This window comes from Dicentrarchus labrax, unplaced genomic scaffold (genome assembly GCF_905237075.1).
Source record: "Dicentrarchus labrax unplaced genomic scaffold, dlabrax2021, whole genome shotgun sequence".
Taxonomy (NCBI): domain Eukaryota; kingdom Metazoa; phylum Chordata; class Actinopteri; family Moronidae; genus Dicentrarchus; species Dicentrarchus labrax.
In genome coordinates, this window is record NW_026136716.1 from 15,541,011 (window position 1) to 15,568,269 (window position 27,259).

General features: G+C 39.2%; 2 protein-coding genes across 5 annotated transcripts; one reads left to right on the forward strand and one right to left on the reverse strand.

The window, feature by feature from the left end:
• The first annotated feature begins 1,436 nt into the window (after positions 1-1,436).
• Positions 1,437-8,849, forward strand: LOC127378440 (cyclic nucleotide-gated channel cone photoreceptor subunit alpha-like). The gene is made up of 8 exons (XM_051427269.1): positions 1,437-1,591; positions 3,658-3,711; positions 3,938-4,033; positions 5,149-5,205; positions 5,735-5,857; positions 6,616-6,717; positions 6,801-6,907; positions 6,987-8,849. Exons 2-8 carry the CDS (start codon positions 3,662-3,664, stop codon positions 8,342-8,344), a joined length of 1,893 nt encoding a protein of 630 aa, XP_051283229.1. The 5' UTR covers positions 1,437-1,591; positions 3,658-3,661; the 3' UTR covers positions 8,345-8,849.
• A 1,397-nt stretch (positions 8,850-10,246) lies between these two features.
• Positions 10,247-27,259, reverse strand: LOC127378432 (ubiquitin-protein ligase E3A). Of its 4 annotated transcripts, XR_007888049.1 has the most exons (12): positions 26,957-27,259; positions 26,243-26,287; positions 24,477-24,781; positions 23,108-24,360; positions 22,786-22,930; positions 20,080-20,285; positions 19,760-19,924; positions 18,784-18,939; positions 18,425-18,498; positions 17,995-18,138; positions 15,237-15,980; positions 10,247-11,498 (listed from the first exon to the last, which is right to left on the reverse strand). XR_007888049.1 is itself a non-coding variant. In XM_051427249.1 (11 exons), the coding sequence occupies exons 1-11, from the start codon at positions 27,031-27,033 to the stop codon at positions 15,860-15,862; spliced, it is 2,691 nt and encodes an 896-aa protein (XP_051283209.1). In that variant the 5' UTR covers positions 27,034-27,259; the 3' UTR covers positions 10,247-15,859. The 4 variants fall into 4 exon arrangements, 3 of the variants coding, with proteins under 3 accessions (XP_051283209.1, XP_051283210.1, XP_051283211.1); XM_051427249.1 differs by having other exon boundaries at positions 10,247-15,980; XM_051427250.1 differs by lacking the exon at positions 26,957-27,259 and adding an exon at positions 26,902-26,936 and having other exon boundaries at positions 10,247-15,980.

Sequence of the window (27,259 nt, forward strand, 5' to 3'; positions counted from 1 at the left end):
TTCCCCCTCTTCCAGCCACTTGGCTCTAGCTGGAGTTTGTTTCCCCCTCTTCCAAATAGCTGGAGTTTGTTTCCCCCTCTTCCAGCCACTTGGCTCTAGATCTCAAAAATTTCCAGTATCCTCGTAACTTAGTCGTATTCTGTGAGCCCCCTAATTTCAGAGTGATTTTCTTATGATCTGACTCTTCCATTGAGGCTGCTTCTTATGTCGCTGATGTATGTGACATCGGGATCCAACTACAGTATAACAGCCTTTTCTACCTGCTGTGGTTGGGGAAGAAGTATTGGATACACCAAGCCAGAGATGCAGGAAGATGTTCTACCCTCACCCCCGCCACTAGATCCTAAATGAGGTCACATTAGCGTGAATTTGACACACTACAAGATATTTTTATATTCTTTGGCTCATATTAGACAAAATGAGAAGAAGACTATAGGATAGACTGTGATGTATTGTTTGCCTGTGGCAAGTTTGCACCTCTAACTGATCTCTGCTGTCACTCTCACTGCAGTGAGGGTTCTCTGAGCTCCCAGCTGTCACACACTGAGCTCAGAGTCCAGGGGGCTCAGGGAAGCAGTGGAAGCAGAGCTGAGATTAGTTGAGGCTGCTGGGGGATTGTCCTGCTCCTATCTGAGAGATGGAGGTGGAGTCTGATGTCTCACTTTAGCTTTCCACACACAAAGAGGATTTGTTCAGGCTGGAAGGGATATAAATATAAAGGTGGCTCAGACCCCAATCAGTCTTGTTTATCTACCCAGTGATACTTATAACAAAAAATATATTATTATATTTATCAATAAAGGAACATGACATAAGATTATTCTTAATTTAAGATAATCATATCATAGAAATTATTTGTTTATCTGAAACAAACTGGCTTAAAGTAGATTTTATTAAAATTTTCCTCTGTTATTATCCTGCTGGACCTTTCAGTAGCGTTTTCACATGGTGAACCACCAGATCCTCCTCTCCACCCTTCAATAATTGGGAGTCTCTGCACTCTCCCTGTTAACATTCAACTTTAAAGACTTTAAGATTATCTGTGTCTAAATATTGAAGCCTCACTATTGGGATTCCTCAGAGTTCTGTTTTGGGTCCCATTCTCTTTACACCATGTCACTTGGCCCTGTTATTAACTTTCAGGTTTTTCTTACCACAGTTATGCAGGCAACACTAGTTCTGGATATCTGTCAGTGGATGTGTATACGGCACCTGAAGCTTAACCTCGACAAAACTGAGCTGCTCTTCCTTCCAGTAAGGTAAGGTAAGGCATAGACAATTATTCTTTCCTCCTCCTCTTCATCCTCCCCCTCCCTTATCCTGTGTTGGGAGGTGGTGCAGAGTGGATAAACAGAGAGAACTCCTCCACTGCAAGGGAAAATCTTGTCTATAGAAAAGCATGGGTGTTGTTTGCTCTTGACACTTGTGTTAGACTGATATTAACTACCGGATCTATATATATTAACATGAGTCTTCAGCTCTTCTGTCAGTCTAATCTTTGATGTGAAGGAGGAAGAAAAAACAAGGAGCAATATGGGATTTATTCAGAGCTCATCCTGAGTTTTCTTCACTGTCATTGTCAATCAGTCAGGTAAATAAGTTTACACAGTATATAGTGATTGTTAATGTTAATGTTACCGTGTGATTGCAGAAAACAACTACTCTAAAGTCCTGAGCTTAACAAGTCACACCAGGTTGAAAATCTAATTTTAGCCGATGTAATCTGGGAGAGAAGGATTTGAGTTAACAGTGCTAAAGAAGAAATGTGCTGAGCTAATGGGACCAAAAACAAACAGAAACTGTTGTACTGGCTGTATAGAAAATCAACAGAATTTATATTGAAACTACCTGATACAAATGTAGGCCTAAGTGAAGTCTGTATGTGATTACAGAGATTAAGATTCCATCTCATTTAGACTTGGCCAAGTCAGTACATTGAAATGTAAACAAAAATGTGTTTCTTCAAGACCAGAATATCAAACTGAAAAACATAAAAGCATTTAAGCAAAAAGGATTTGAAAATCAAAACCAGTTTGTCCAGTCAACTGGACTAATTATCAGTTTAGTTCTCTGTTCAGGGTCTGGGAATGGAACCACTAAACCTCTGGTTACAAGCTCAGTTCTCTAAATAAATAAATGTGTATCCCAAGAAGCCAGCATCTCTAATCTTTACCGCTTCTGCCTATAGCATCTATTTCTTCTGTTCTTTTAGCTTATGTATATACACGAGCTAAAAGAACACACATACATTGTGTGAATGTATGTCCACCAGGTTATCACTAATAAAGTGAAGATATAGACACTGAAATAAGGAGTAAGATGCATTTTAATACAATTGAGTGGGTGTTGGGTTAGGATGACAACATTAAATACTACTCACTGTAATTAGTTTACATTCGACAATGGATTTTACCTCAGCACATTTCTTCTTTTGAGCCTAAAAAAACATAAATAAATAACAATTTGAAAATGTATTTTTAGGACAGTAGTTTAAGGGACTTGGACTCTTAAATCTTGGCTGTAGCCCTGCCTGTGATAGTGCAACCAGCTGACTAACACTTTGAATTTGTTGGCCCAATCTGGGGAATGGACATACATTCTGGACACGTAATGACTGAGGCCTGGTTGTTCATATAAAATATGATTGTTAGAAATCCCCACTAATGTAAACCATCTCAGCCAACTTGTCTCAGTCAGAAGGCGTAGTAGTTAAACTTAAATGTGCTTCTTAACTACTGAAATAATCTCTCTTTAACTTAGAGCAGTGGTTTCCACAGTATTAGAAATTGTTTATAGACTTCTTATGGACAGTAATTAAAGGCATTATGAGTTTATGGCTGGTTTATTACAAACACATTAACGATTTATTAACCTTAATAAGCACTGCCCCCGCTTTAGAATATGTGTAACTATGTTTTCATTAGTGTATAATCACCTGAAAATAAGAATTGTTATGTTTTCGTTACCTTAGAATGAGCCCTTTTATCTACAGACACCATGGATTGTCTTCCATAGTCTCCGCCATGTTTCTACAGTAGCCTAGAATGGACAAACCAAACACTGGCTCTAGACAGGGCCATAGTGTTTTTTGTGCATTTTGTGGCCGTAGTTTCTACTTCACTTGGAAGGGGAGGGTGCAGCAAGGGGTTGAAATCGGCAACTACACCACTAGTTGCCATTTCTACACACTGGTATTTTAACTGTTAATATTTGTACAGTTAAGGATTTATTCACCTTAATAAGCATTGTCCCAACTTTAGAGCCAGAACCCCCAAAAAACAAATACAAACACTATGCAGCATTTAGAAAGAGCTCCATGGATCCCTGCCTCTACGTTTATTTAATCTAATCCAGAGCAAGCAGTGTTGGATGCTACTGACAGCATGACAACTCTGTCTGCTTACCATGGACTAGGTCTCCTCTGTGTACTACAATGCTTTAGCATTTTTCCGATTTTTTTTTTTTTTAAACAGCCACGTTTTCAATTGAAATCTATAATTTTCAAAACACTTTTGCCTCTTAGGAAAGGAGCAAATCCCTAAAAAAAAAAAACTGAAAAATGCTTAAGCATTGTAGTAGACAGAGGAGACCTAGGCCAATGCTTAACACCTATTTTTTGTGACTGTGAGCTCATTCTGTCCTACTCCTTGTCTCCAGGCTGATGGACAGCCAGCATCAGACGTCTTTTGTGGGGACAGGACTGCTGTCCAGGTGACTCTCACTAATGACTTACACTTCAATTCAAAGATACCAAGATGTTATCAGAGAAAGTCTCCATTCATGTACAGTGCAAAGTGATTGGTCCAGACTCAAATGTCCTTTTATTTAAACAAATCCCTGGCACATGATTTACTAGTATTATTATGTCCATCTTTTCCTAAACCAGCATGTGTATTTGCTGATAAATTAATATGGCCATTTTGATCTCTTTTGCAAGGCTGTCAAACATGATGCACTTTGGAAAGAGCAGTGTTTGCCCTGCAGAGTCCAGCAGCCAGAGCACAGAGGAGAACACAAGGAGCAACAGGAGCAGGTGAGCTAAAACTACATCCCAGCTCCTGGAGGACAATACTGCTGGTGGTGATAATAAAATGAGTGACTGTAGGTTAAATAAACACTCAGATCTTTTGGGGGAAATTAGGGTAAGATTGAAAGAAAGAAAGAAAGAAAGAAAGAAAGAAAGAAAGAAAGAAAAAAAAGAAAGAAAGAAGGTATAGACAATTTTGCATTGGTTTCACTTCATAGACCCGGAAGCTCTGTCCACTAATTACATACTGTCAATGGCTCTGACTATATATTTTGTTGTGGCAACCAATAAGATTTAGAGAAAAAATAACATTATTATACGTAGGACACTGAAATTTATATATATTAACATTTACATTTATTTATGTGGCAAACACCTCCAAAGCCACTTAAAATAAGGGACACCAAAGCCACCGAGCCAATATGTCAAGATTTAAGGAGTTATAAGTGATATTTTTTGGGGTAAAATAACAGTGAAATAGCTTTACATTCTGACAGCCTTCGCTGATATGGAGTGTTCAGTCAGTATCATGGGTCCCCCAGTTCCTCCCTTTTACAGTAAACAGAGAATACATTTTCTGGTATCCTGTTTCCACTTTATCCAATCAGGAGAAAGAATGCCACAGAGAGGCAGTCCTCAAAGGCAGGCAGCAGACTTTCAGTGTGGTGACGTGGGGAAGAGGGAGGAGACTGCTAACTGCAAGAGCAGACAGGAAGTTGGCCAAAATGCCAATTTCACTTATGGCTGCTTTAAGTTCTATGTTCTCCGTGCCAGAAGGTTGCAGGTGCATGAAGTAAAAATGACAATCCCAGTGATCGTTTGGTACACTGTGCCACTGAATTGATACACTTTAATTTTGGTGTTGATATGATCTCATGTAAGTTATGGAAATATAAAAGTATGAGAGAAGCCCCTCTTTTAATGGAAAGGAGTAGTTGGAACCATGAGTAGAAATTGGCAATTCACCAAAGGCAATGTGTAACATTTAGGACAAATATGAGAGTAGAAACACTTTAAGTCTCAGCCGCAGTTTTGGAAAGTTATAGACACTGACACACATATTCTGATATTCAGTTGTCTTGGTCACAAATGTATTTATGTATTTCTTTATTCCTTTCCAGTCATGCACAGTGGCCCCTGGCTGCACAAAACATGAACAACTGCAACAACAATGATGGGTAAGAAATGATGATGAGATTTTAAGATATTTTATGGACCAAAAGAGGTGGTCAAAGGGATATTTTGATTTCATGGTGGAAACAAAGTAATGGTCACAGGCTCACCGAAACTGTAAGGGTTCATGACCAGACAACATACAGCATATCAACAATAGGGCTGCAACTAATAATTATTTTCATGATTATGTAAGCCCACTTTCCTGTCACTCTACATTAAAGGCAATAAATAAATAAATAAAAATTAGAAACTTTAAATAATATGCATAAACTATGAGCCTTTACTGGCTACAGTAAAGCCTCTTTCCAGGTGATGTGACTATACTACAATCTGTTTCTTCATGCTCCTACTGATCACACAGGTAATGTTAGTTACAGTCAGTGATGATGTAGTACTTATATTAACACCTGCAAAATACAGTAACATGACTTTACTGTGTCACAGCGCCCCCATCAGACTCTTTGATACAACTGCATGACAACCAGATGAAACATATTTACCTCACCTGCCTCTGTTAATGGGTATTTACAGAAAAAAAGATGACAAGAAGGATGATAAAAAAGATGACAAGAAAGACGACAAGAAAGATGACAAAAAGGACCCTAAAAAGGATGAGAAGAAAGATGACAAAAAGGATGATAAAAAGGAGGAACCGTAAGTACCACACATATTTTCTATGACTGCAATTTTCCACTAAATGGAAATATTCTAGAAGTTGATCATTTTATACAGAGATACAGAGATAGAAAGGTTGAAATAATTTATTTTAATACATTTTGAAATTTTGAAAAATCTATATTTGAGTGTTGTTATCTAAAGTTCATAAACCAATATCGCAATGATTCCACCTACCAAAAATACTCAGGGATACATTTCTGAAGATTAGTGATAACTCAAATAATAATGATAGTTTTAGAAACAGCTGTAATTTCTCAAAAGGTTTTTAACATATTATTTTTATTTCAAACATGACGTTAGTATGTTAAGCAGTGGTAACAATGGCAGTAGCAGCACTAACTGTAAAAAGTGATTGTAGAGGAAGTATTCTTGCATCAAAAGCTTGTTCAGCTGTCTGAGGTGTACTTGATTTATCATTTTAAAATATACCATATTAAAAATTGACGTACCTAGTGCAAAAAAAGTAAAAACAAAGATCAAAATTTGCCAAATAAAAAATCACATTTTCATTTGGAAAGAGAAATCCCTCTAGAAGAAAGTCTTTGCAAGAAAGTCATATATCATATATCACATATAGACAGTAGTTTCCAGTACAAGGACTGGACTGGAAAAATTCTTCAATATAACACTTGAATCTCAGTACTGACACCAACAACCACTGTCAGTACACCTTACTTTCTTATATTTCTTGTATAAACATGCTTTTCAACAAAAAAACACTTTTTTTCATTCAGAAAAGAGGTGTGGATCATGGACCCTGCAACAGATACGTATTATTACTGGCTGTGCACAATATCCATACCGGTGTTCTACAACCTCATGTTACTGGTGGCCAGGTCAGAATTTATTGCATTTTGTATTTCCTCTTCACCTTATTGTTGTTTCAGAGGTCTTTGACATATTTCTTCCTTCCCTGTAGGTCTTGTTTCAATGAACTGCAATATAAAAATTTAACCCTGTGGCTGGTTTTGGACTACACTTCAGATGTCGTCTACTGCGTTGACACCTTTGTGAGAGCCAGGACGGGTCAGTGACTGGAACTTTGTGTGATTACAAGAAACTCTGAGTATATGAATATGCTAATTATATTCTAATGTGTCAACAGGTTTTCTGGAACAAGGACTGCTTGTTAGGGATGAAAAGATCCTGAAAGAAAAGTACATGAAGACACGGCAGTTCAGATTAGACGTCATATCAATAATTCCCACTGATATTGTATTCCTCAAATTTGGAGTCAACAACCCAGAGTGGAGGTTCAACCGTCTCTTTAGGTTAGCCCGACTCTTCGAGTTCTTTGACCGGACAGAAACTCGAACCAATTTTCCCAACATCTTCCGAATTGCTAATCTTGTTCTTTATATCATCATCATTATCCACTGGAATGCTTGCCTCTACTTTGCCATCTCCAAGACGCTCGGCATTGGCTCAGACACCTGGGTATATCCAGGTATGAAGGATCCTGAGTTTGCTCGCTTGGCCAGGCAGTACATCTACTGCTTTTACTGGTCCACTCTTACCCTGACCACAATTGGCGAGACACCACCCCCAGTCCGAGATATTGAATACTTTTTTGTGGTAGCTGACTTTCTCACTGGGGTACTGATCTTTGCTACGATTGTAGGCAATGTTGGTGCCATGATTTCCAACATGAGTGCTGCACGTGTAGAGTTCCAGGCAAAGATTGACTCTATTAAGCAATACATGCAATTTCGGAAGGTCACCAAAGACCTGGAGACAAGGGTGGTGAAATGGTTTGACTACCTGTGGACAGAGGAGAAGACCTGTGATGAGAAGCAGGTGCTAAAGAACCTGCCAGACAAGCTAAAGGCTGAGATAGCTATCAACGTACATTTGGAGACGCTAAGAAAAGTGCGCATCTTTCAAGACTGTGAGGCAGGTTTGCTAATTGAGTTGGTCCTTAAGCTTCAGCCTCAAGTTTTCAGTCCTGGTGACTACATCTGTAAGAAGGGTGACATTGGCAGGGAAATGTATATCATTAAAGCAGGAAAGCTTGCAGTAGTAGCAGATGATGGTGTTACCCAGTTTGTGGTCCTTAGTGATGGGGCATACTTTGGAGAAATCAGCATCCTTGGTATCAAGGGCAGCAAGGCAGGAAACCGAAGAACAGCCAACATCCGAAGTGTGGGCTACTCTGATCTGTTTGCCCTGTCCAAAGACGACCTAATGGAGGCACTCACTGAGTATCCTGATGCGAAATATATGTTGGAGGAGAAGGGAAGGGCCATTCTCATGAAAGATAATCTCATAGATGAGTCACTGGTTTCTGCTACTGATGCCAAAGACTTGGAGGACAAAGTCAACAAGATTGAAGCCAGTTTGGAAGTCATGATGGCCAAATTTCGAAAGCTATCAGACCAGTATGAATCCTCCCAGCGTAAACTAAAACAACGGCTCAGTAATATGTCGAACGAAGTCAGAACCCTCAGAGTAGACGATGAGTAGAGCTTGGCACTACTACTGTCAGGCTTAGGCACTCCTCCATTTCAGGACATTCTTTGTGAGGTCATCCCAAGGTACTATAGCACTCTTTGGTCATATAAACAGCAGCTGGACAGTGGCTGTCTCCATTCATTATTCCCATATCAGGTGAAATAGTATGCTTGCCTTGAAAGTTGGCCATTGCCATAATCACAGATATGCTTAGAGTTTGGTACTTGAAGACTCTGAGTACCTGAGTATTGGAAAACTATAGAATACAGAATGCTTGGTCAGACCCATGCTGTGTCTTAATTTGAACACTTCTGTAAGCACACTTCTATGTAGTACACTATGCACACTACATAACTACTTAAGCTCGCCGTTGTGAACTTACCAGAAATGATGATCACAACATTTAACCGCGTCACCTTCTATGGCGAATTGCAACCAGACGGATCATTAGCACCAATACAGGCTTATTTTTCACTGTATTTCCCCATAATATTAATAAAAAATTAACCTGCTTCTACTTTGTATAGCCTGTGTGCCCCGTTTCATGCAAGGTGGAAATTACACAGTCAGTGTAATCCTCCTACTGATGAAGATGTACCAGTATGTTGCCCTTTCACCTATGTAGCAAAAATGCCGTCCACCGAGGGTAAGAAGTGTCCAAAACAGCATTTTGCCACACTCGACAGTGTGAACGTGTACGTGTTCTTTGATTTTCACTAACATTTACTTTATTTTGTACTGATTGTAGTTGTCGAAACAAAAGAGAAATTTGTCTTATTTTGTTACATTAGAAATTGTTTGTACTGAGTAACAAAAGAAAAAGGTATCATTTTGGTCTAAAATTGGTCTCATATTTGCACTTGTAATGACTCAAACTTGACTTGTAGTCATTTGAATGATGCTTAGCCCTACCAATGGATTTTTGTGATCGATTATAAAAGCATTTTTGTTTCTGACCAAAATACCTGCAAACTAATGACATTCGAGCCTCAGCTGCGCTTTGTGTTTAGTGCGAATTCCTAAATATTAGTATGCTAACATGTCAATGACCATGGTCAACAGACTCTTTAAGCCACTCGTTCCCAATCTAAGGCCCCAAACCCCACTAGGGGGTCACCAAAGCTTCACAGGAAGTTGCACTGGATTTTAAGGTGTTTTAAAAAAACATAAATAAAAATACACAGTTGGTCTATATCTCAGTATTTTATTCATTTCTGTGAAGAAAACTAAATTCAATTGTTCAAAGTTTAGATTAGATTATTTAAGATATACATTTTGAAGACAAGCTATATACACTGAGCCTTTACTCTCAGCTAAACCTTGTCCTTCATTAGAAAAGTATGAAGTTAAAACAATCAAAAGATCTAATAGAACTATCAGAAGAAAACACTGAATTTGTATATGAATTAAGGATGTATAACTGTTAAGAATTAAAGTTACACAATACAAAGAATTGTATAAAAAGTACCTAAAAACATCAGGAATGCTAAACTTTGATGAAATACTCACGAGAAATAACCTGCTCAAAATTCATTGAAATTGCTTGATTTACACAAACTTTGTGCAGAAATTGCATTCACTATTTTGATTCAATGTACAATTTATCAGTTTTTCTCTATTATTGTTATGTATGGAATAGAATATGAAAAATCCATAAAATAATAGAAAAGGTTGGGACCCACTGCTGTAAGCCATTAACAACTGAAAGTAGTCCAAAGGGGTTTGCTTTTTAGCATGTCATACGGTTTAAAGTTCCAGATGTGCATATTTGAGTTGAGCAGAAATAATTTAATGACAGAAGTAATGTGAGATTGTGTATCAAAGCTACATTGACTTGGATCAGTTAGAAAAATGTGGGTGAGATTCATTAACACCAAAGGACCTGTGGACTCAAATCAGGATTATAAGTCAATACAAGTTGGAAAAAAGCAGTCATCTTTATTTAGCATGTTTTCACAACACTGAATACTTTTAGCCTTTCATCAGTTTGTATCTTTTAGAATGTAACTGTGGAGACAAACCAATTGAAAACTGCTTCCCTTTCCAAGATCAGGTTGACTTTTCACCTTTTACCTTCACTAGGCTCTAATGCACTTTCACATGTCCAGGTGAGCAGCATCTTCAGCATTACAAAACAGAGGTACAGAGTAATGTTAAACAGCTGAAACCAGACCTGGGCTCAATAACAGTTGTAATTCATCCATCCATAACCTTTGCTTTAACCTACAGAGTTCCACGTGATGGAGGTTTACTGCAGTATAACAATGATATATACTGTATGCTATAGTGACTGTCAAACACGGTCCAGTGTTAGTTTACATTTTTTAGGCACTCTTTGTACAGTCCAAAGTGACTCCAATTAAGGCTAAACCAAGGAGTCAAAGGTATACTAGTAAATCATTTTGCCCAGGTCTGGATGAAACCAATAAAATGACAAAGTAAGACTAATGGAAGGGAAAGAATGGCTCAGAGTTGTTGTGTACTGCTGTGGTCTGAGCACCGCGCTTTAGTGGCATTTTGTGGGTACCATCATGCTCACAGGCTGAGCAAAAAAAATAATCAGATAGTCCTCTTGCAGACACATCACAAGAACAACAAGAACCTTAAAGTTAGACACACCAGTGTCTGAGGGAGAAGAGACAGATTCAACCTCCTACAACAACCACCACCACCACCACTGAAGTGCCCATGACGATACATAGAACATCCATCTGCTACCATGCAGCTTTAAATGTATTAATGCAGATAAAGCTTCGTTGCTGTATCACTACTCACCAAAAAAAGTCTGTAATGGTTTAATATTAATAACAAAAGAAATTCCCCAGATGATTATTATCTCAAGGTCAACTTAATAGTTTTCAGGAACCTTTAAACACATCTTTTCTTATTTTTGTTCCATCATCAGTGAATGAAACTGGTTCTGGTGTTATTACATGGTGACCAAAGAAAAAAATATGGGGCAAGATGGTAATAACCCCTATCTTTGTTCGAAGATGGTCTCTGGTGTCAGATGTGAATGTCCTCCTTGATCTTTCTGCGCTTGTCCACTGAATCCTAGTCCATGACCTTTGACCTATTCCCAGTGGTTGCTGTGAGTGGTTTTGGTCTTGTGTTCTCAGACACTTAACGTTGTCCGTTTCTGATCCTCGACATTAAACCGCAAAACCTGGATGAAGATCAAGGAGGACATTCATATTCAACGGCAAAGACCATTTGAACATTTGAACAGAGACAGGAGTCACTATCTACGCCCAGTTGCAACAGGTAGTCCATTCATCAATTATAATTGTTTAATTTGTTTGTTTTAGTCCTCTGTGATAATAAATTGAATAGGTCTAGGTTGTGTACAAAACAAGACATTTGAGGAAATCAACTGGGCTTTGGAAAATACTTATCAGTGATCATTCACCATTATGGACCTAACAACTAATCGATTAATAGAAGAAAAGTAACAGATTGACAAAGAAAATAAATGATGACACCTGAGCCTGCTCCATTTACTGATTAAGACTATGATATGTGGTTAAAAGTTTCAAAAAGCTAGTAATCAGACCTTGAAATAAATGGTATAGCGTATCATTTAATGCCAATGTTGAAGATAAGAGGAAACTGTTTCACAGCAGTCTGCATGGTTTACTTATCAGTGGTCAAACCTGTCCAGTTTACCCGATCACTAATCTGGAGGTAAAACAAAAAAGTAAATGTTAAAGGAGCAGTGTCTTTGTTGTACTGTTTACATTTTTGATGACCTTGTTCAAATTTATGCAATAGTTTTTGAATTTTAGTGTATTTTTCACACTGTTAACAGCAGGCATTGGCTTCCATTAGAGCTGCAACTATCAGTCAATAAATGGATTAGTTGTCAACTATTAATCAGCAACTATTGTGATAATCACTAAATCAATGAGTCGTTTTTAACAAACAAAAAAGTCAAAATTCTCTGATTTCAGCAAAATATGAATTTCTTTAGTCTTCTTTTAAGGTAAACTGAATATTCGAGGACTTCATCTTGGGATTTAGGAAACATGTTTTACCATTTTCTGACATATTGGACCAACCAACTAATCTACTAATCGAGAAAATGATAGCTAAATAAATCAATAATGAAAATAATCGTTAGATGCAGCTCTAGCTTCCATTCCTTCCTATCTAGTATGGAAAATCAGCAGATTCTTGAAATATGCTTCAGTTGCACAATCCATCACAAGGATGTGTGGATTTTTGTCAGTGTTGTTTTTGTCTGGTAGTAAAGGTAAAACTCAGCAGTCCACACTGCAATTTGCAATCTCAGAATGATACATTTCAAGAGTCTGCCATTGATTTTCATATTGTCCTGACATGAATGGAAGCCAATTGGAATGGTAGAAATAATTCAAATTTCTAGCAAAGCATATTGTTTGCAAAAGGGTTGGCTCTAACGTGTATTTATGATTCTTAGTCAACAGCAAAAACTTTAACAAATTAAACAAATGTAATAATTTGGTTAAACTGTAAATGCTTTAAAACCTGTGAGGGTGTATGATGACTTGTGCTGCTCTCCTTAATGCACTCATATTGACAGTGGCAGAGTATAAAATTGTTGAGTTCTAAAATGAAAAGAATCATGGCCACAACTACAAAACAAGACCCAGGTTGTTTAAAACAAACAAACATTTAAACCAGTGAATTGAGTCCGTGTGCAAGATCATCATGCCAGTTCTTTACAAGTACACCCTATTCAACTGAACAAAAACTGAAAAAATCATCAAAAAATACAGAAAATCTGCCTCTTCTGTAGGGAGATGATTCACAGTTGATATTCCAATTAATGTCGAAAAGAAAAAGTCCACACTTTTCATTAGACCTTTCCATAGACAGTGGTTACACCTGCTTCCATCTCATTGAATGTGACAGATCCAAATATAAATCTGATCACAGTGATGTGTCCACATCTTTCTACATACTTTAAACTCAAAATATACAATATGGAGTTTTTTTAAAAGTGGATTATTTTTGTTCTCCAGAGCTAGGTTAATTGTTTCTGCCTGCTTCCAATCTTTGGATGCAGTCTAGGTGACATTTAAATTCAACCTCTCTCAAAATCTTATATTCCTTTAAATCAGAGATACTCAACTTTAGAACCATGATAGGGTGCCTTCTGGCCTGCAGACCATTTTCTAATTCACAATGAAAATAAACTGATTTACACAGGGATTGTTTTGCCTGTATCAATTCGTAAATGCTCAATAATGTCCATTGGCTGTTGCCTAGGAAGTTGCAAATCAGCGTTTCAGCAATCTGTGCAGCTTGCAGAAGCAGTGACACTTGATTTCTGACCTGCATGGGACTGCTGCGACTGGACTTGAAAAAACATTGAAAGGTTGACAATGGAAACAGGCAATTAAATTAATTTGCCAAATCACAATTGCTGTATGCAAGGTTGCTAATATCAGGCGCCATCATGAGTCAAAACATGCTAGCTTCAGTGCAGTTGCCATCTGGTAGCTAGGGACGAGAATCGAGAAGCAGTTTCTGTTGAGAACCTGTTCCTAATTGTCCAATCCATTGGAATCGTATGCCACTGAGCTTATAAATTCCCTTTATCAATGCCTGCATATTTTTCTGACAGTTGCGCATTGCAAAACAATGACGTCAAACTCGTGTCTACACTGCTGGTCGTCAAGGCAAAGAGGAAGAAGCAGTCCAAAGTGTGGCTTCATTTATTAAGAAACTCAAACTACTATAACTCTACTCTTGTTTCTACACTGGGTTCAGTCTCAGAGATAATAAAACAGTTGCGTTGATGCTAAAAACTTGTAAAGGCCTACTTTCTTTAACACAAATTTGATCAGGAATGAATAAGGGAATTGACAAACCAGACAGATAAGCAATCAAATCTTATCACTTTCAATCCCTACTGGTAACACTGCAAGAAAAGCGAAGATTACCACATAAATAAACGTATTTGTTTATTAACTGGCCCCCGGGACAAGCAAGTTGAGTATCCCTGCTTTAAATCAGATCAAACCCACAGATTTGCCTATATGCTGATATTATTTTCCATTCTGGGTCTAACAGCAAAGGAGGGACTGACAGGAACAGATATGGGACTTCTTTGGAGACTATGTGGCTTCAGGATTGAAGCTTTGATATAAAAAAGTTATAGTTGTTTGTTTAGATTGTGTTTAAGACTGCTTTCCTCACTTGCCCTGTGTGTGATCACAGTGCCAGATGGCTCACATTCAGAGATCTGGCATGGCACTGTCAATTCAAACACTTAGACCTGTGTTGTCAGAGGATACATTTTGTATTAAAATGACAGGCATAACCACAATCAGAGACTTCAGTGACAATGATCTACAGTGACAATGAAAATGTCTGAACACACTGCCTTCTTGACTACATGTGGAGGTTCCACATAAACTGGAGCTATATTCAACAGAGACCCTGCAGTGTGAGCTGTCTATTCATACAAGACTAAGCCAGAAAAAGACAACACAAAGTGCTTACTGGGGTTTCAACTGACTGTATAGGTTGGCACAAGAAGAGCTCTGTGTCTGTATCTGAGAAACTTCATCAGTGACTGGTCTACAGGTGTACATCCTCCAAAAATGTGAACAATACGGTATTGTAGTTTCAACCGCACTGATATATAAATACTGTTTTTATTTAGAATCGTCAACACAGGAAGACATGGAAATAAAATGCTTCAAACAATCATGGCAACCTGTGGCCAAAAAACAAACATTCTGAAAATGTCTAAGTGCACTTACACAGCTCTGACAAGATTTTAGTCTAACCTGTGGTGTGTCGTCCCCCCATTCCCCCCACCATAAGGAGAAAAGGCCCAAAATCAAAAGAGAAAAACAGCTATTTGATAATGTGCCATTTTGGACCAAATGACAGTAACTTTCCAAATGCTTACCTTGATCAAAAATGGACTTGACAGAAACAATAACCGATGGCTGTGAGTGGAATGGTCAGCAAGAGGTCTTTCTTCTGTGGAGAATACAATATTTTGTAGTAAAGACTACTCTAATGCTAGATTTCCTCTGTCAACAGTTTGTGAACAAGTTTTCAGGGGTAACATGTTTTTGTTCAATAAATGGGGTTTATATTGGCTGTTAATATGTTGTCCCAAATGTACATGGTTTAATATTAACCCTCCCCCTTTCCCCAAGAAGGGAAGCTATCACAACAGGCAGGCATGAAAAATAACCCATTTTAACCTTAAAATAAATAATAAGGAAAATGATCCTCTGTACATAGAAAAAAAGATGGGGAGGCTGCGGCACATTCACATAATGTGGATGTGGGGTGGATACTTTGATCAGGAGGTCTCTGTGCTTACACTGACTGATGTGGGATGATGCAGGCACAGTAGAACTACTAGAGCGCTCTATTGGAACCATTGACTTGCTTTCCTCGAAACATACTCTGGTCTGTCTTTTGTCAGCTTTTAGATTGTGTCTGATAAAGGAAGGGCAGGGCAGGGTTTGATGGGCTTTCTGAGAAGGAGTCCGTTTGCTATGTGTTTGGAGCAGGGGCTCAGAGCATGCCAAACCCTTTGGCATAGGTGATGGCTTTCAGCAGTCTCTCCCTCAGCTTCTCCTTGCTGCTGTACTCAGGCAGCAGCAGCACATTAAAGCAAGTGTGGGACGTTGGTAACCTGACAAGACAAAACAACACACGGCTGGTCAGTTTCATCCTGACTGATGCACGTATCAGCATCAAACAGAAAGCCTTTAAAAAACATGTATGGACAAAGACTTGTGCAATCACAGGGCTGTACATTAAATAACGTGAACTACCAAGTGAACGTTTTGTAGCAGAGGCCACAAAATTGTTACCATCACTGAAAATAACAATGAGTAGTGCAGCTCATCACTTGAACAGAAATATGACTGGCAAAGGACAAATAAAGGGCATGCAAAATACAAACCTTAAAAAGGAATGTTTTTAGACAAAGATTTTCTTTATTTGCCCATAACGGTAAATTGCGGGGATATAAATAATAGGAAATAAATTCAGAATAGTATAATAATTTCAATATATTGTTTCTGGAGCAGCAACATTTACAACAGCATAATCTCAAGTGGCAACCTCTCAAATGAAGCCAACATGGAAGTATAAAAAAAAAAAAAAAAAACTGTTGAAACCTTGAACGGCCACTTGAGGCTGGCTCCAGAAGGGAGTCAACCCCCATGAGGCCCTGTATTAAAATGCCCAACTTTAAAGCAGAAATAAACACGTTAACAGCCTGGTAGAAAAAACTGTTTTGGTCTCTATAGCTAATTTCCCCATTCATGACAACTGTACAGGGAGTTAATTTTTACATAACTTGCTTGTTTAAATTATATTACGGCTTAAAGTTATGCATAATTAAAAACGTGGCTGCTTTGAGTGACAGGTGAGTGCCAGCAACTGGCGGCTGTTTTTAGTAAACAGGCTTCATTTGGCCCACGTCAGCTTTACCTCTTTCCCTATTTTTGGATTAGCCAGGAGCTGAAAGAGTTCGAACTGCCAAGATGGCAATGGCCAGAGCCCACCAAAGCTTCACAACAGCTCTTCAGAAACCTAAGGATGACGTCACAGAGACTACGTCCATTTTCATTTAAACAGTCTTTTATATTCACTCAATAATATGTCACTGGGAACATCTCAGCCATTATCGCAGGTTCTTGTCGATCCTGGTGGAGCCTCCTGCCGTGGTCCCGCTAGATTGCGTCTGTCTCTCTCTCTCTCTCTGTCTCTCTCTCTCTGTCTCTCTCAACAGGCAGTTTTTCCTTGCCCTTGTCGCCAAGTGTTTGCTCATGGTGGTACTGTTGGGTCTCTGTAAATAATGTTATAAAGAGTTCGGGCTAGACCTGCTCTATTTGAAAAGTGTCCTGAGATAACTTCTGTTATGAATTGGTGCTATACAAATAAATTGAATTGAATTGAAATTGAATTAAAGTTTACAAGAATTTTCTGAATTTTAAGATTAGTGGCACATACAGGCTGCTTCTGTTTTAACCTGTCCGTAACAATTTGCTGTTAGCTTAACAAGCGTGCTGCGGCTGTATACAACAACAACAATAACAACAACAACAACAATTTTTTCCTCTTACCTGGAGACCTTTTTATCCATCTAGATTGTTTTGGTGGAATTTTGAGTTTTGGAAATATCGGCTATAGAGATGGCTGCCTTCTCTACAATATAATGATGCCAGATGGCACTTTGGCTTGTGGTACTCAAAGTGCCAAAAAATACATGTTGAAAAACTCAACAGCAATGTCTCTTTCCAGAAATAGTTCCAACATGATACCGTTCACACCAAGTTCTGTGGATTATCTTGAGTAATCGGGTCATGATTTCTGAAAGCACCACAAGTGTGCCATCTGGTTCCATTATATTGAAGAGAAGAGACATCGGCCGATATCACCAAGACTCAGCAACTCATACAAAAACATTCTTGTTGGATAAATAGGACTACAAGTAAGAGGAAAATACGTATATTTGATTCTGGGGTGAAATGTCCCTTTAAATCATTCAATAAATCTTCAGTTAACAAAATGAAAATGTTTGTACAAACTAGGTGTCTCTTAAAACGAGGGAGCATGTCACACAAACTGTGCATAAACACTAGATGAGTACATCACAGCAGAGCCAAGGAACAGCATTATGTATGGAGGTGGTTCACCTGTCCGTGTCAGGGCCGTTCTTGGCAATGATCATCTTCAGCTTGCCCAGCCCACCCACAGGTGCTCTGTCAGTGCCAGTGGTGAACTGCAGAAAGAGGCGTTTCTGCTCCTCACCAAACGAGTGCAACGTCTCCCAAAACTCCCTACGATGCAAACGAACATCTCTGACAGTCAGAATGTTTACAGTGCTAACAAAATACAAAGTATCCAGTGGAAATAACACCAATCCTCTCATCAAACTATGTTTGTATGTGTTATACATTTTTACTTAACAACATGTGTTAAAGGTTAGTCTTCAACAGCACTAGTAAACTGCAAATTCTTTACACCAGTATCTTGACCATTTTGGTAAGGTCTTTGCACATTGGGTTTGAAATTCATAACTCGTATACACATACTGTACCTACAAACACATATACACACACTTACTTGATGATTCGAGAATCTCTGTTGTAACCTCCATCATATTCTGTTGTTTCTTCAAGTGCTAGGAAATCCAGGTTCTGCAGTGTGTGACAAAGACAAATCATGGATGGAAATTAAGCATTTACTCTAATTCAAATTACTTACTCACATATTGATGCCATCAGGCAAAACCCTCTTATGACCAAAACTGTTACTTTCAGAAAATTAAAAAAAACCTGTCAAAGTTAGTATTGTTGTTTTTTATACTTTTCATGGGGTAAATATTTGTAAAAACCCACAGATTTATGAAAATGACAAAATGTGGAGAGATTAGGTTTCCGCCCCACAAGGACAATGTTTATATGTGTGGTAACAAATCTTACTCTGCTTCCACAGATGAGGAGCTCGATCTCCTCTGGTCTGAACAGGTATTTGAGCGGCGACTCGTTGGTGACCATGTGGAAGCCTCTCCTGAACGCTTTGAACTGCTTCTCCACACTTTTGTTCAGCATGTACTCTGCATACTGGGCCACAAACTCCTGCACAAAAACACATCAACAGCACACAATAATCTTTCAAGGGAACTTATCCTCGTGATATGTAAAGATAGCTTATTTGGCATAGTTTGTACTTCCATCACTGAGACATCTGCTGCAACCCCAAAACAATGTAGGTGAATGGAATAAAAAATGTCTCAGCATCAAAAAAATCTAACAGCAACATGCCATACTGCAAATATATCCCTGTGACTGAGGATAGTCTACATATCTCACAGCAATCATTTGAATGATAAAAATACTGAGCACCTTAATTAAGTCCGTGATTCATTTTCAGGTAATTGCTCCAAACCCATAAAACTGGGCATTGTGGAATAATATAAAGTCTGTCAAAAAATAATTGATTATGAGAATTATTAGTCCAGATTGTTACTGGTTGTAATCTATCAGAAATAATGACAAGCAGCTAGAATCTGGAGAGAAAAGCTGTGTATGGAAATTCAGCAAAAGCTATATGCTGTATGGTAGCAGAGGATAGCTACTGTGTAGTCACTTTACTGCTAAAATACACAGCACACCTCTTTATTACTTCCTTTTCCATATCTGATGCACCCACACTCATATACTGAGACCCACCTATGTCTTACCAAAAGATCACTTAAGAGGATTACCTTCTTGATAGAGAATAGATTTAGTAGTATAGCTTTTAAATTACTACACACCTGTCTATTCTGTCACACAGTCCTGTGATTGGTTTGTTTTACTTTCACACAAGAAACAAACCACACCAGAGTTCAGTTGAATGCAGACCTCAAGAATAAGATTTAACACAGTTTAGTTTTAATGTTTTCTGTTGGCTCACCTTTCTGTTTTCATTTGTGACTGGAATCTTGTCCCCATTTTCCCTTAAATCATACATAAGAGGATTCCCGAACAGGTCTGTCTGGGAAATTTGGAAAGTAATCATCATGTCCTCCTCCACACTGCCCTCATACTCCAGCAGCTCCTTCAGGCTCTGGTACAGAACCTTTACAACACAGTCAAATTATCACAGTCACAAACATGGCTGTTCAAAAACGTTCCAGCACTTTCAGCAGCACAATCTGGTTGCAAAACTGCATTTGTTCCATAACTATCAGCTAAAAAACAATCACAGCATTTTTGTCGCAGTATAGTTCTTACCGGGTTGGCATCAGCCAAGTCCCTGAAAGTTCCTTTCTTGCCCATCAGCTTCCTGTAGACCACCATAGGAAAGTGGACATCCAGGATACAGTTGTTATAGATGGCCAGACCGAGAACGATGCCGATCAGAGTGTACTGTCCCTCATTTTCAAACGATGATGGGTTGAACCAAAACATTTTGGTGCGCTCGTCATATGTGAACATGCCTGAAAAGAAAAAGTGTAAATTAATACTTTGCATGATTGGCATAATGGATTCTTTTAACCTTGGTAATCATTGGACTTTCCAAGACAATGATGCTAAGCATAAATCCAAGTCATAAATTTAAAGAAAATACAAAATATTGACTTTGGGGATGAATAATTTAGCTTAGGAGTTTCATCTGTTGTACTATTTGCAGCCCCATTACTCTGACATCTCTCCAATCAATTGCATGTCTATGGGTCCTGTTTGAGCATATCTGTATAAACTGCCATATGGAGTTGGGAAAAAAATTATTTCCACTTTGGGGATTAATAAAGTGATTCTTTCTCTTCTTCATTCTGTTTCACTGTCACAATGTCATATAGCCTGTATTTAATGTAACTCACCACCCTTGCCATCTTAACTAGCACACAATAACACTGACAGCCCTAATTTTATAACGTAATACTACACTGCACTACAACACACTACACCACACTAATATTATTCCAGGAGGGTTAAATCTCCTGTAACCTGTAAATGTAACCTGCCTTATAGTTACACCATTTAAATGGTCTATATTAGTTACTTTAGCTGCTGGTGACCTCTGTTTCATTTTAGCCCACTCTTTTTAGCTGAAACTGTCACTGCACTACTTGCAAACATTAGTTCACACGCAATTATGTAGCACTCAAACTGAAAATGAAAGAAACATGTTGAAGGCGAACACTGTTATCCTAACTGCACATTTTAAATTCCCATTACATTTTGAGAGCAGGGCTCCAGACTAACTTTTTGCATTGGTTGCACTGGTGCACCTAACTTTTTTTTTTAGGTGCACCAGCACAAAATTTTGGTGCACCCAAATTTTTCATTGCGTCGCCTTTAACGCCATAAGGTCACCTTTTTATCGCTCTCCATAACTTTCATATAATGTGAATGATTTTTAAACAAGAATAAGGTGTAGAGAAATGCTTGTCTTTATTTGAAGCACAATTATATATAAAAAAAAAAATAAAAGTTTTTAAAGTGTTTCACTGAGCTGAAATTGAACATTTCAAACTAAAACACTAAGCAAAATAAAACATTTCCAAATAAAAGTTTGATACGAAACGTTGACGCTCACGAATGCACTATTTCTGGCCATATTCTGACCGCACTCCTGACAGTACAAGCAGTGCATTGCGTTACGTCCTTTGTTGTACCTCAGCCAGGGAAATTGTTTCAGCCAGTCCTGTCTGAAGGAATATATTTTGACCTTTTTAATTTGGGTCACGGAGCCGGGCTCTATCCCAGACTCAGTTGTCTCCTCCTCTGGTTCCGAGTCTGATGCTGTCGCCGAAGGACCGGGGCTCGGCAATTTTTAAAACACACACAACTTAGCGCGGTGAACAGGACCACAGCCAATCAGAGGCAAAGACCCGCCTGAGCTCTGTCTCTTATTGGTTAAGAACACAATATGATCCTACCATGAGTGTGTGAGTTCGGTCACAGGGGAACACAGAGAGGTGATGAGCTTGCGTGTTATGTTTTCACCCGGGCAGCATCAGGTGCACCAGTGCGACCTAGAAAAATTATTAGTCGCACTTTTAAAAATTTTGGTCGCACTCTGGAGCCCTGGAGAGTGTTACTTCCTGTTCAACTTTGACATATAAAAACACTGTAGTTGTTCACACGCAGTTTTACAGTGCGATGGAATAATTGTACAGGACATTTCAGGTGTAATCAGCTTCCTGTTAACTTTTTAATAAGGACCTCCTTTGATTAAAGTAGCCTTGCAATGTCACACAGAATCTTTTGAAAAGGTGTGTCCTTACTGCCCCACCTCTCAGTAATTAAGTCAGTCAGTAAAACATTATCATACCTGATAGGGAAATCTACCAACATAAAACCCACACAGTTTTCTTCAACCTGCAGAATGACCATAGCCCACAAGCTATGTATAAGCTGCCTCTAGTGGATATGATGTGCTTACTCAAACGAAAACGGGCTTTCCAACTATATGCATTACTTCCTGTTTATGTCAAATATTGTGGAATTCAAAAAACCTATGTGGAGAGTGACAAGAACAGAGTGTATCAAGCTTGTTCCAGTGCTCCACGTGTACAGAAATTGTATAATGGGTGAATTTTTAGATGATGGCAGTCTACAAAGCTAAAACAGAAAGATTCCGATAGGCAAAATCTTAAAACGACTTTCAACAACCTCTTTATTGCTCTTTCAAGGTCTTGATTTGTTTTTATTAAATCCAAGCACTTTCAAGTACTTTCCAGATCTGTGGCAACTGTTAAAAACAGGTCTATATAGCATCTAAGGGTATATTCATACCTATAGTTTGTCTTGAATAATCATAAAGAAAATAAATATACACATCAGAAGCATAAAAGTGCTGTATAACCGTTTACTTTTTTGTAACAGTGTGAACAGGAACCGGACGAGAACTCAAATGCAACAATGCATAATTTTTTTCCTTTTGTCTGGAACAAATTAACCAAACTACTACCCTTAACATACAGTTCTTACCAATATCTGGGTTGAAGATTTCCTCCACCACCAGCTGAAAGAACTCTTTGGAAACGCCTCCTTCATCAACACCTTGCTCTCCTTCAAACTCCACATACAGCTGCTTCTTCAAGTCTGCAGGATTCTCCATTGCTATCATCTCCAGCTATAGAGATACAAGAGAAAGGAAATAATTTTTATTAATTGTATTTTTATTTCATTTATGCTTTGGCAATACACATTTATGTCATTAAAGCATATTAAATTAAAATAGATCAATGCAATGTGTCCAAGACCAGAATTGTATAATCAAATTGTATGTATTGAATTGGCACACACATACCCTGACCAAAGCATCATCAATGATGTGGTCTCTGCGCACTTTGAGCCTCAGGTAGGGGTTGAGCTGCTGACCCTGCACCAAGCTGTAGAGCACAGTAATACGCCGCTCGCTGTACATTCGGATACGGTTGTCATAGTACAGACCCAGGTTCTTGGTGACCGCGTTCAGGATGAAGGGGCAGGTCATAAAGGAGAACTTGTTTTCAGTTTCAACCTTAAAGAAAGTGTAGTCCTTGTCCATCTCCAGCACCTCGTTAAGAGGCTCATTGACAAATTCCTCAAACGGAACGAGCGGCCGCCGGCAATCATTGGTTCGGATCCCCAACTCCGTCTCCAGCGGGTCCACCCGAGGGCCCTTCTTGTTCCGTCGTTCCTCACCCAGTAGCTCCTGCAGGGTGAGCTCGCTGGACTCTGGGATGGGCTCCTCGTCCTCTTCCTCGTTGTGCTCCATGTCGAGGTCCCCGCCCAGCACATTTGCATAGTAGACGATCTTCAAGCACTTGGTGGCTGCCACCACTGCGTCATCATCGTTTACCAGGTTGCGGCTGTTGAACTCGTTACTGATCACCTTGTAGGTAATGAGCTGCTGGAAGGTCTCCACCATGCGCCGGATCTGCTCAGCACTGTAGTGCGACCACAAGCGCGCCAGCTTGGCCTGAGCTGCCAGTGGGAGTTTGCTCATGGCCTTGCAGAACTGCGGGAGAGCGATCTCCAGGTACTCTGGGCTGTGGAGGTTACTGTTTTCCATCACTATAACAAACAGATTCAGGTAGTTTGGGTCTCGTGAATAAACATTGTGGTACGTCAGGTCGCACTCTACATTGGGTGAGAGGTAGACCAGTGCATTCAGGAAGGCAGCTTCTATCTTCTCATTGGACAGCAGGCGCTCATAGACCCGCCGTACAGCTTCGATGTCTACCGACACCTCATCAGGGGCCAGCTTTTGGACATCATTTTCCCCTGAGGAGCCCTCTCCGAGCCTTGACGATGAAGAGGAGGCAGGGGAGTCCTCCTCCATAGCTGTTGCAGAGCAGGCAGCTGCCTCCTTCTCGTCCTCATCCTTGTCCTCATCCTTACCTTGAAGGGACTTGAGCTCTTCCTTGGTGTGAGGTTTGGACCTCCGGAAGCTCTGCACCAGGCCCTCAGCACTAGAGAACACCCGACCTATTACCCTGATCAGAGGTGAGTAATCTTCCTTCTCTCCACAGATGTCCAAGATCTCATAAATCTTCTCTTCTGTCAGGTAATTTACATCTACAAAAAGAATCAAACATTAAAAGGTTAGACATAAGACTACACAATCATGTGACTTTAACAGTATGTTCGGCTCAATTTCATTCATCCATAGCGTGTAAATCCTGAAAGCTCACCTTTGAAATTGTCCCGTACAGAGTGGACATCTTTATGGTTCATCTTCCTGTTGCTGCAGGCTGAGTTGCTGTGAGCACTACTCTCTAGGTAGGCTGAGGCAGTGCCTTTCTTCGAGGGATGGGGGTCACATAGCTTAGCGTTGACCTTGTAGAGCTCCAGGGCTTTGACCGCTGCTGCATTGTTGTCCATGCGGTTGAAGCCGACCGATGAGGCACACCATGAGTTGGAGCACGACTCATTCCCACAGCCCTCCGTTAACTGGTGGTAATAGCGCTCTATTAGATGTTTGGCAGCTGCTCGCTTCCTGCATTCAGAGGTAAGGGACAACAGGTTATAAGCACTGCAACAATCCAATTTAACAATGCAAAATGGGATGAAGTGACAATATACTGCCACATCCATTTTGGTTTAAGATTTTTTGAATGAAGCACTTTGGCTGCCAAAGTATGTTGGTAAAGTTTTTCTATGCTTTTTGCTAGAAAAAACGACTTTGTTGGGGATGTCAGTTAGATTTATCATCCATCTTGCCCATTTTATACCCACCCTCTGGTGTACATAAACTACAGGTTATTTTGACTCATTTTTTAATCGGTTGTCTTATTTATATCGACCATGAGAAGCAGATTGGTTATCGTATTGCCTGAACAAAAATTTATAGCCTGTATCCGATACCAGTATCAGTTTTTGAGAGTTAAATAAATCCGGTATCAATGTCAGGCAGTATGAATTTATTAACATAAACATTAGGATGTTCCAATCCGATCTCAAAGATCGTTGTCAGGCTGATCAAAGCATTTTTAACTGATCGTGTCTGTTGAGCTGTATTAAGCCCAATCCGATCCTTTGTTTTACATCACCTGTCACATGTGTTTTTACTTGTGAAGCTTTTATGCACAGTGCAACCATCGTTAACTTTCTCTGCTGTCTATCGCTCCTCCATGTCCTGCTCGGAGGAGAGACAGAAAGCAGTAGAGAGCCATACATTCACCACAAAGCTGAAAGTGCAACAAAAGCCCTGCACAAAATCTGTACAGATGCCGAAAATAAAAACATCTCATTAAGGTAACTCAGGCAAAGGCTGCATAAGGGGACAGCAAAAAAAAAACAAAAAAAAAAAAACATTAAGGAACAGCTTAGATGCATGCATTTTTTCATGCAATGAAGAGTGATTGTCCTGTATGTAGGAAAACACATGTATCGGATTGGGATACTGAATATTAAATGACTCAGATTGGGATCGGGGCAAAAAACAAAGCTTACACAAGCATAGCATAATAACATTGATATGGCCCTTTTAAACTTAATTTAATTCATTCTTGACATTGTGCAGACTAGTCTGACATAACAATTTTAACTCAAGGTCTAATTAAAGCACTAGCTTTTATCAGAGCTTTCAACTCGATCAGTCTACTTTATTGCTGATGATGACCATTTGTTTTTAAAGAAACTGAACTGTGCTCCTTAAATAATTACATTAATCTTCAGACTGTGTAAAAACAAGCAATGCCCTGTGCTCAGCACTGCAACAGTTTGGAATAACATATTAGCATGATATTGTCACTTTTTTGTTGCAAAGTTCTGTAACTGTGGCTCAATGTGTACATATCATAACATGATTATAAAGAAACACAATCAACAAGGCTTTAACTGGAAGAAAAGAAAAGAAGAAGTGAGAACAGACAAGAACAAACTGAGGTAGAAGGGCAGTTTTAAATACATGCTCATAGACACACCAATGTACTAGTGTAAAATGAGTTTTACTTACATTCGGCTTGCTTCTGGGTTTTCTATTTCAGGCTCCTCGTATTCTCTAATTGAATAATAAACAATAAGGATAAGAACTACAGCAGAGGTCACGATGTGCTGCATTAACATTATAATTACACCGCATACTGTTGGCTCTCCATTGGATGCATTAGGGACTCTAGGCAATATTAGATGATATTTTGATTTAGAAATCGCACATGTCTTAGGGATGATATGAAAGTGATGTTCTAGCTAAGAGACAACACTGGAGTCGGTGTAGCTAAAAGCAACCAGGTTAGCCTTACAGTGATTAGGGTCACAGTGTATTCTGCAAAATGTTAACAAGCCTACGCTGTTACTAACTGTCAAAATAATTGTTAAACAAAAATTACACACACTCAAATATTAGGGGGGCAATAGTGCTAGTCAAGCAGAAACGTCAGGGACCTGGACACCCTGACGCTGACTTAGCAACCTAATGTAGCAAATTCAAGCTAGCCCGCTGGCCTTGTATAAAACTTACGTTCCTATTCATGCAAAATGACATTTCCAAAGTACAAACAATTTTCATTTCAAAACAACCGACGCTTGTGATAAACTTTGCCTAAATATATTCATAAAAACAACTAAGCAATAGCATCCACAGCTAACAGCAACAGCTAGCTAGCTATCACTTTCCGTGTTTCTCCTAGCATCCCCGGCATCCCCGACGCTTTCCTCTTGGCTTCCCCACCTATATGGTCCTCCTGCGGGGCTAGTCTCGGCCTGTGGTGGCGCACACTCACAGTCCTCCTTCTCGTCGGAATTCATACGAGACTTTATCCTCAGTTGTTTGTTATTCTGTTGCTGTTTGTAAATGTATCAAGTCCTCCACAGGTTGATTACAACTTCAACAGCACGATAGTTGAGGTGTAAGCGGGCAGCGACAAAGGATTTTCTATTCAAAACTTCATTCACGGCCTTCCTACTGCAGGCTCTTTCCTCTGCCTGACGTTCACAGCCATCTTGACTTCACCATCAGCCTACGTCCCACAAT

Bases quoted from the DNA above. Each gene is read 5' to 3' on its own strand.
- LOC127378440 (XM_051427269.1), top strand. From the start codon at position 3,662: ATGGACAGCCAGCATCAGACGTCTTTTGTGGGGACAGGACTGCTGTCC. The intron at 5,206-5,734 runs GTAAGAAATGAT...GGGTATTTACAG, and splicing joins AACTGCAACAACAATGATGG to AAAAAAAGATGACAAGAAGG. The intron at 5,858-6,615 runs GTAAGTACCACA...TTTTTCATTCAG, and splicing joins GATGATAAAAAGGAGGAACC to AAAAGAGGTGTGGATCATGG.
- LOC127378432 (XM_051427249.1), bottom strand. From the start codon at position 27,033: ATGAATTCCGACGAGAAGGAGGACTGTGAGTGTGCGCCACCACAGGCC. The intron at 24,361-24,476 runs GTGAGCTTTCAG...TTCTTTTTGTAG, and splicing joins TGTACGGGACAATTTCAAAG to ATGTAAATTACCTGACAGAA. The intron at 18,139-18,424 runs GTAAGTGTGTGT...TTTGCATCGTAG, and splicing joins AGAGATTCTCGAATCATCAA to GGAGTTTTGGGAGACGTTGC.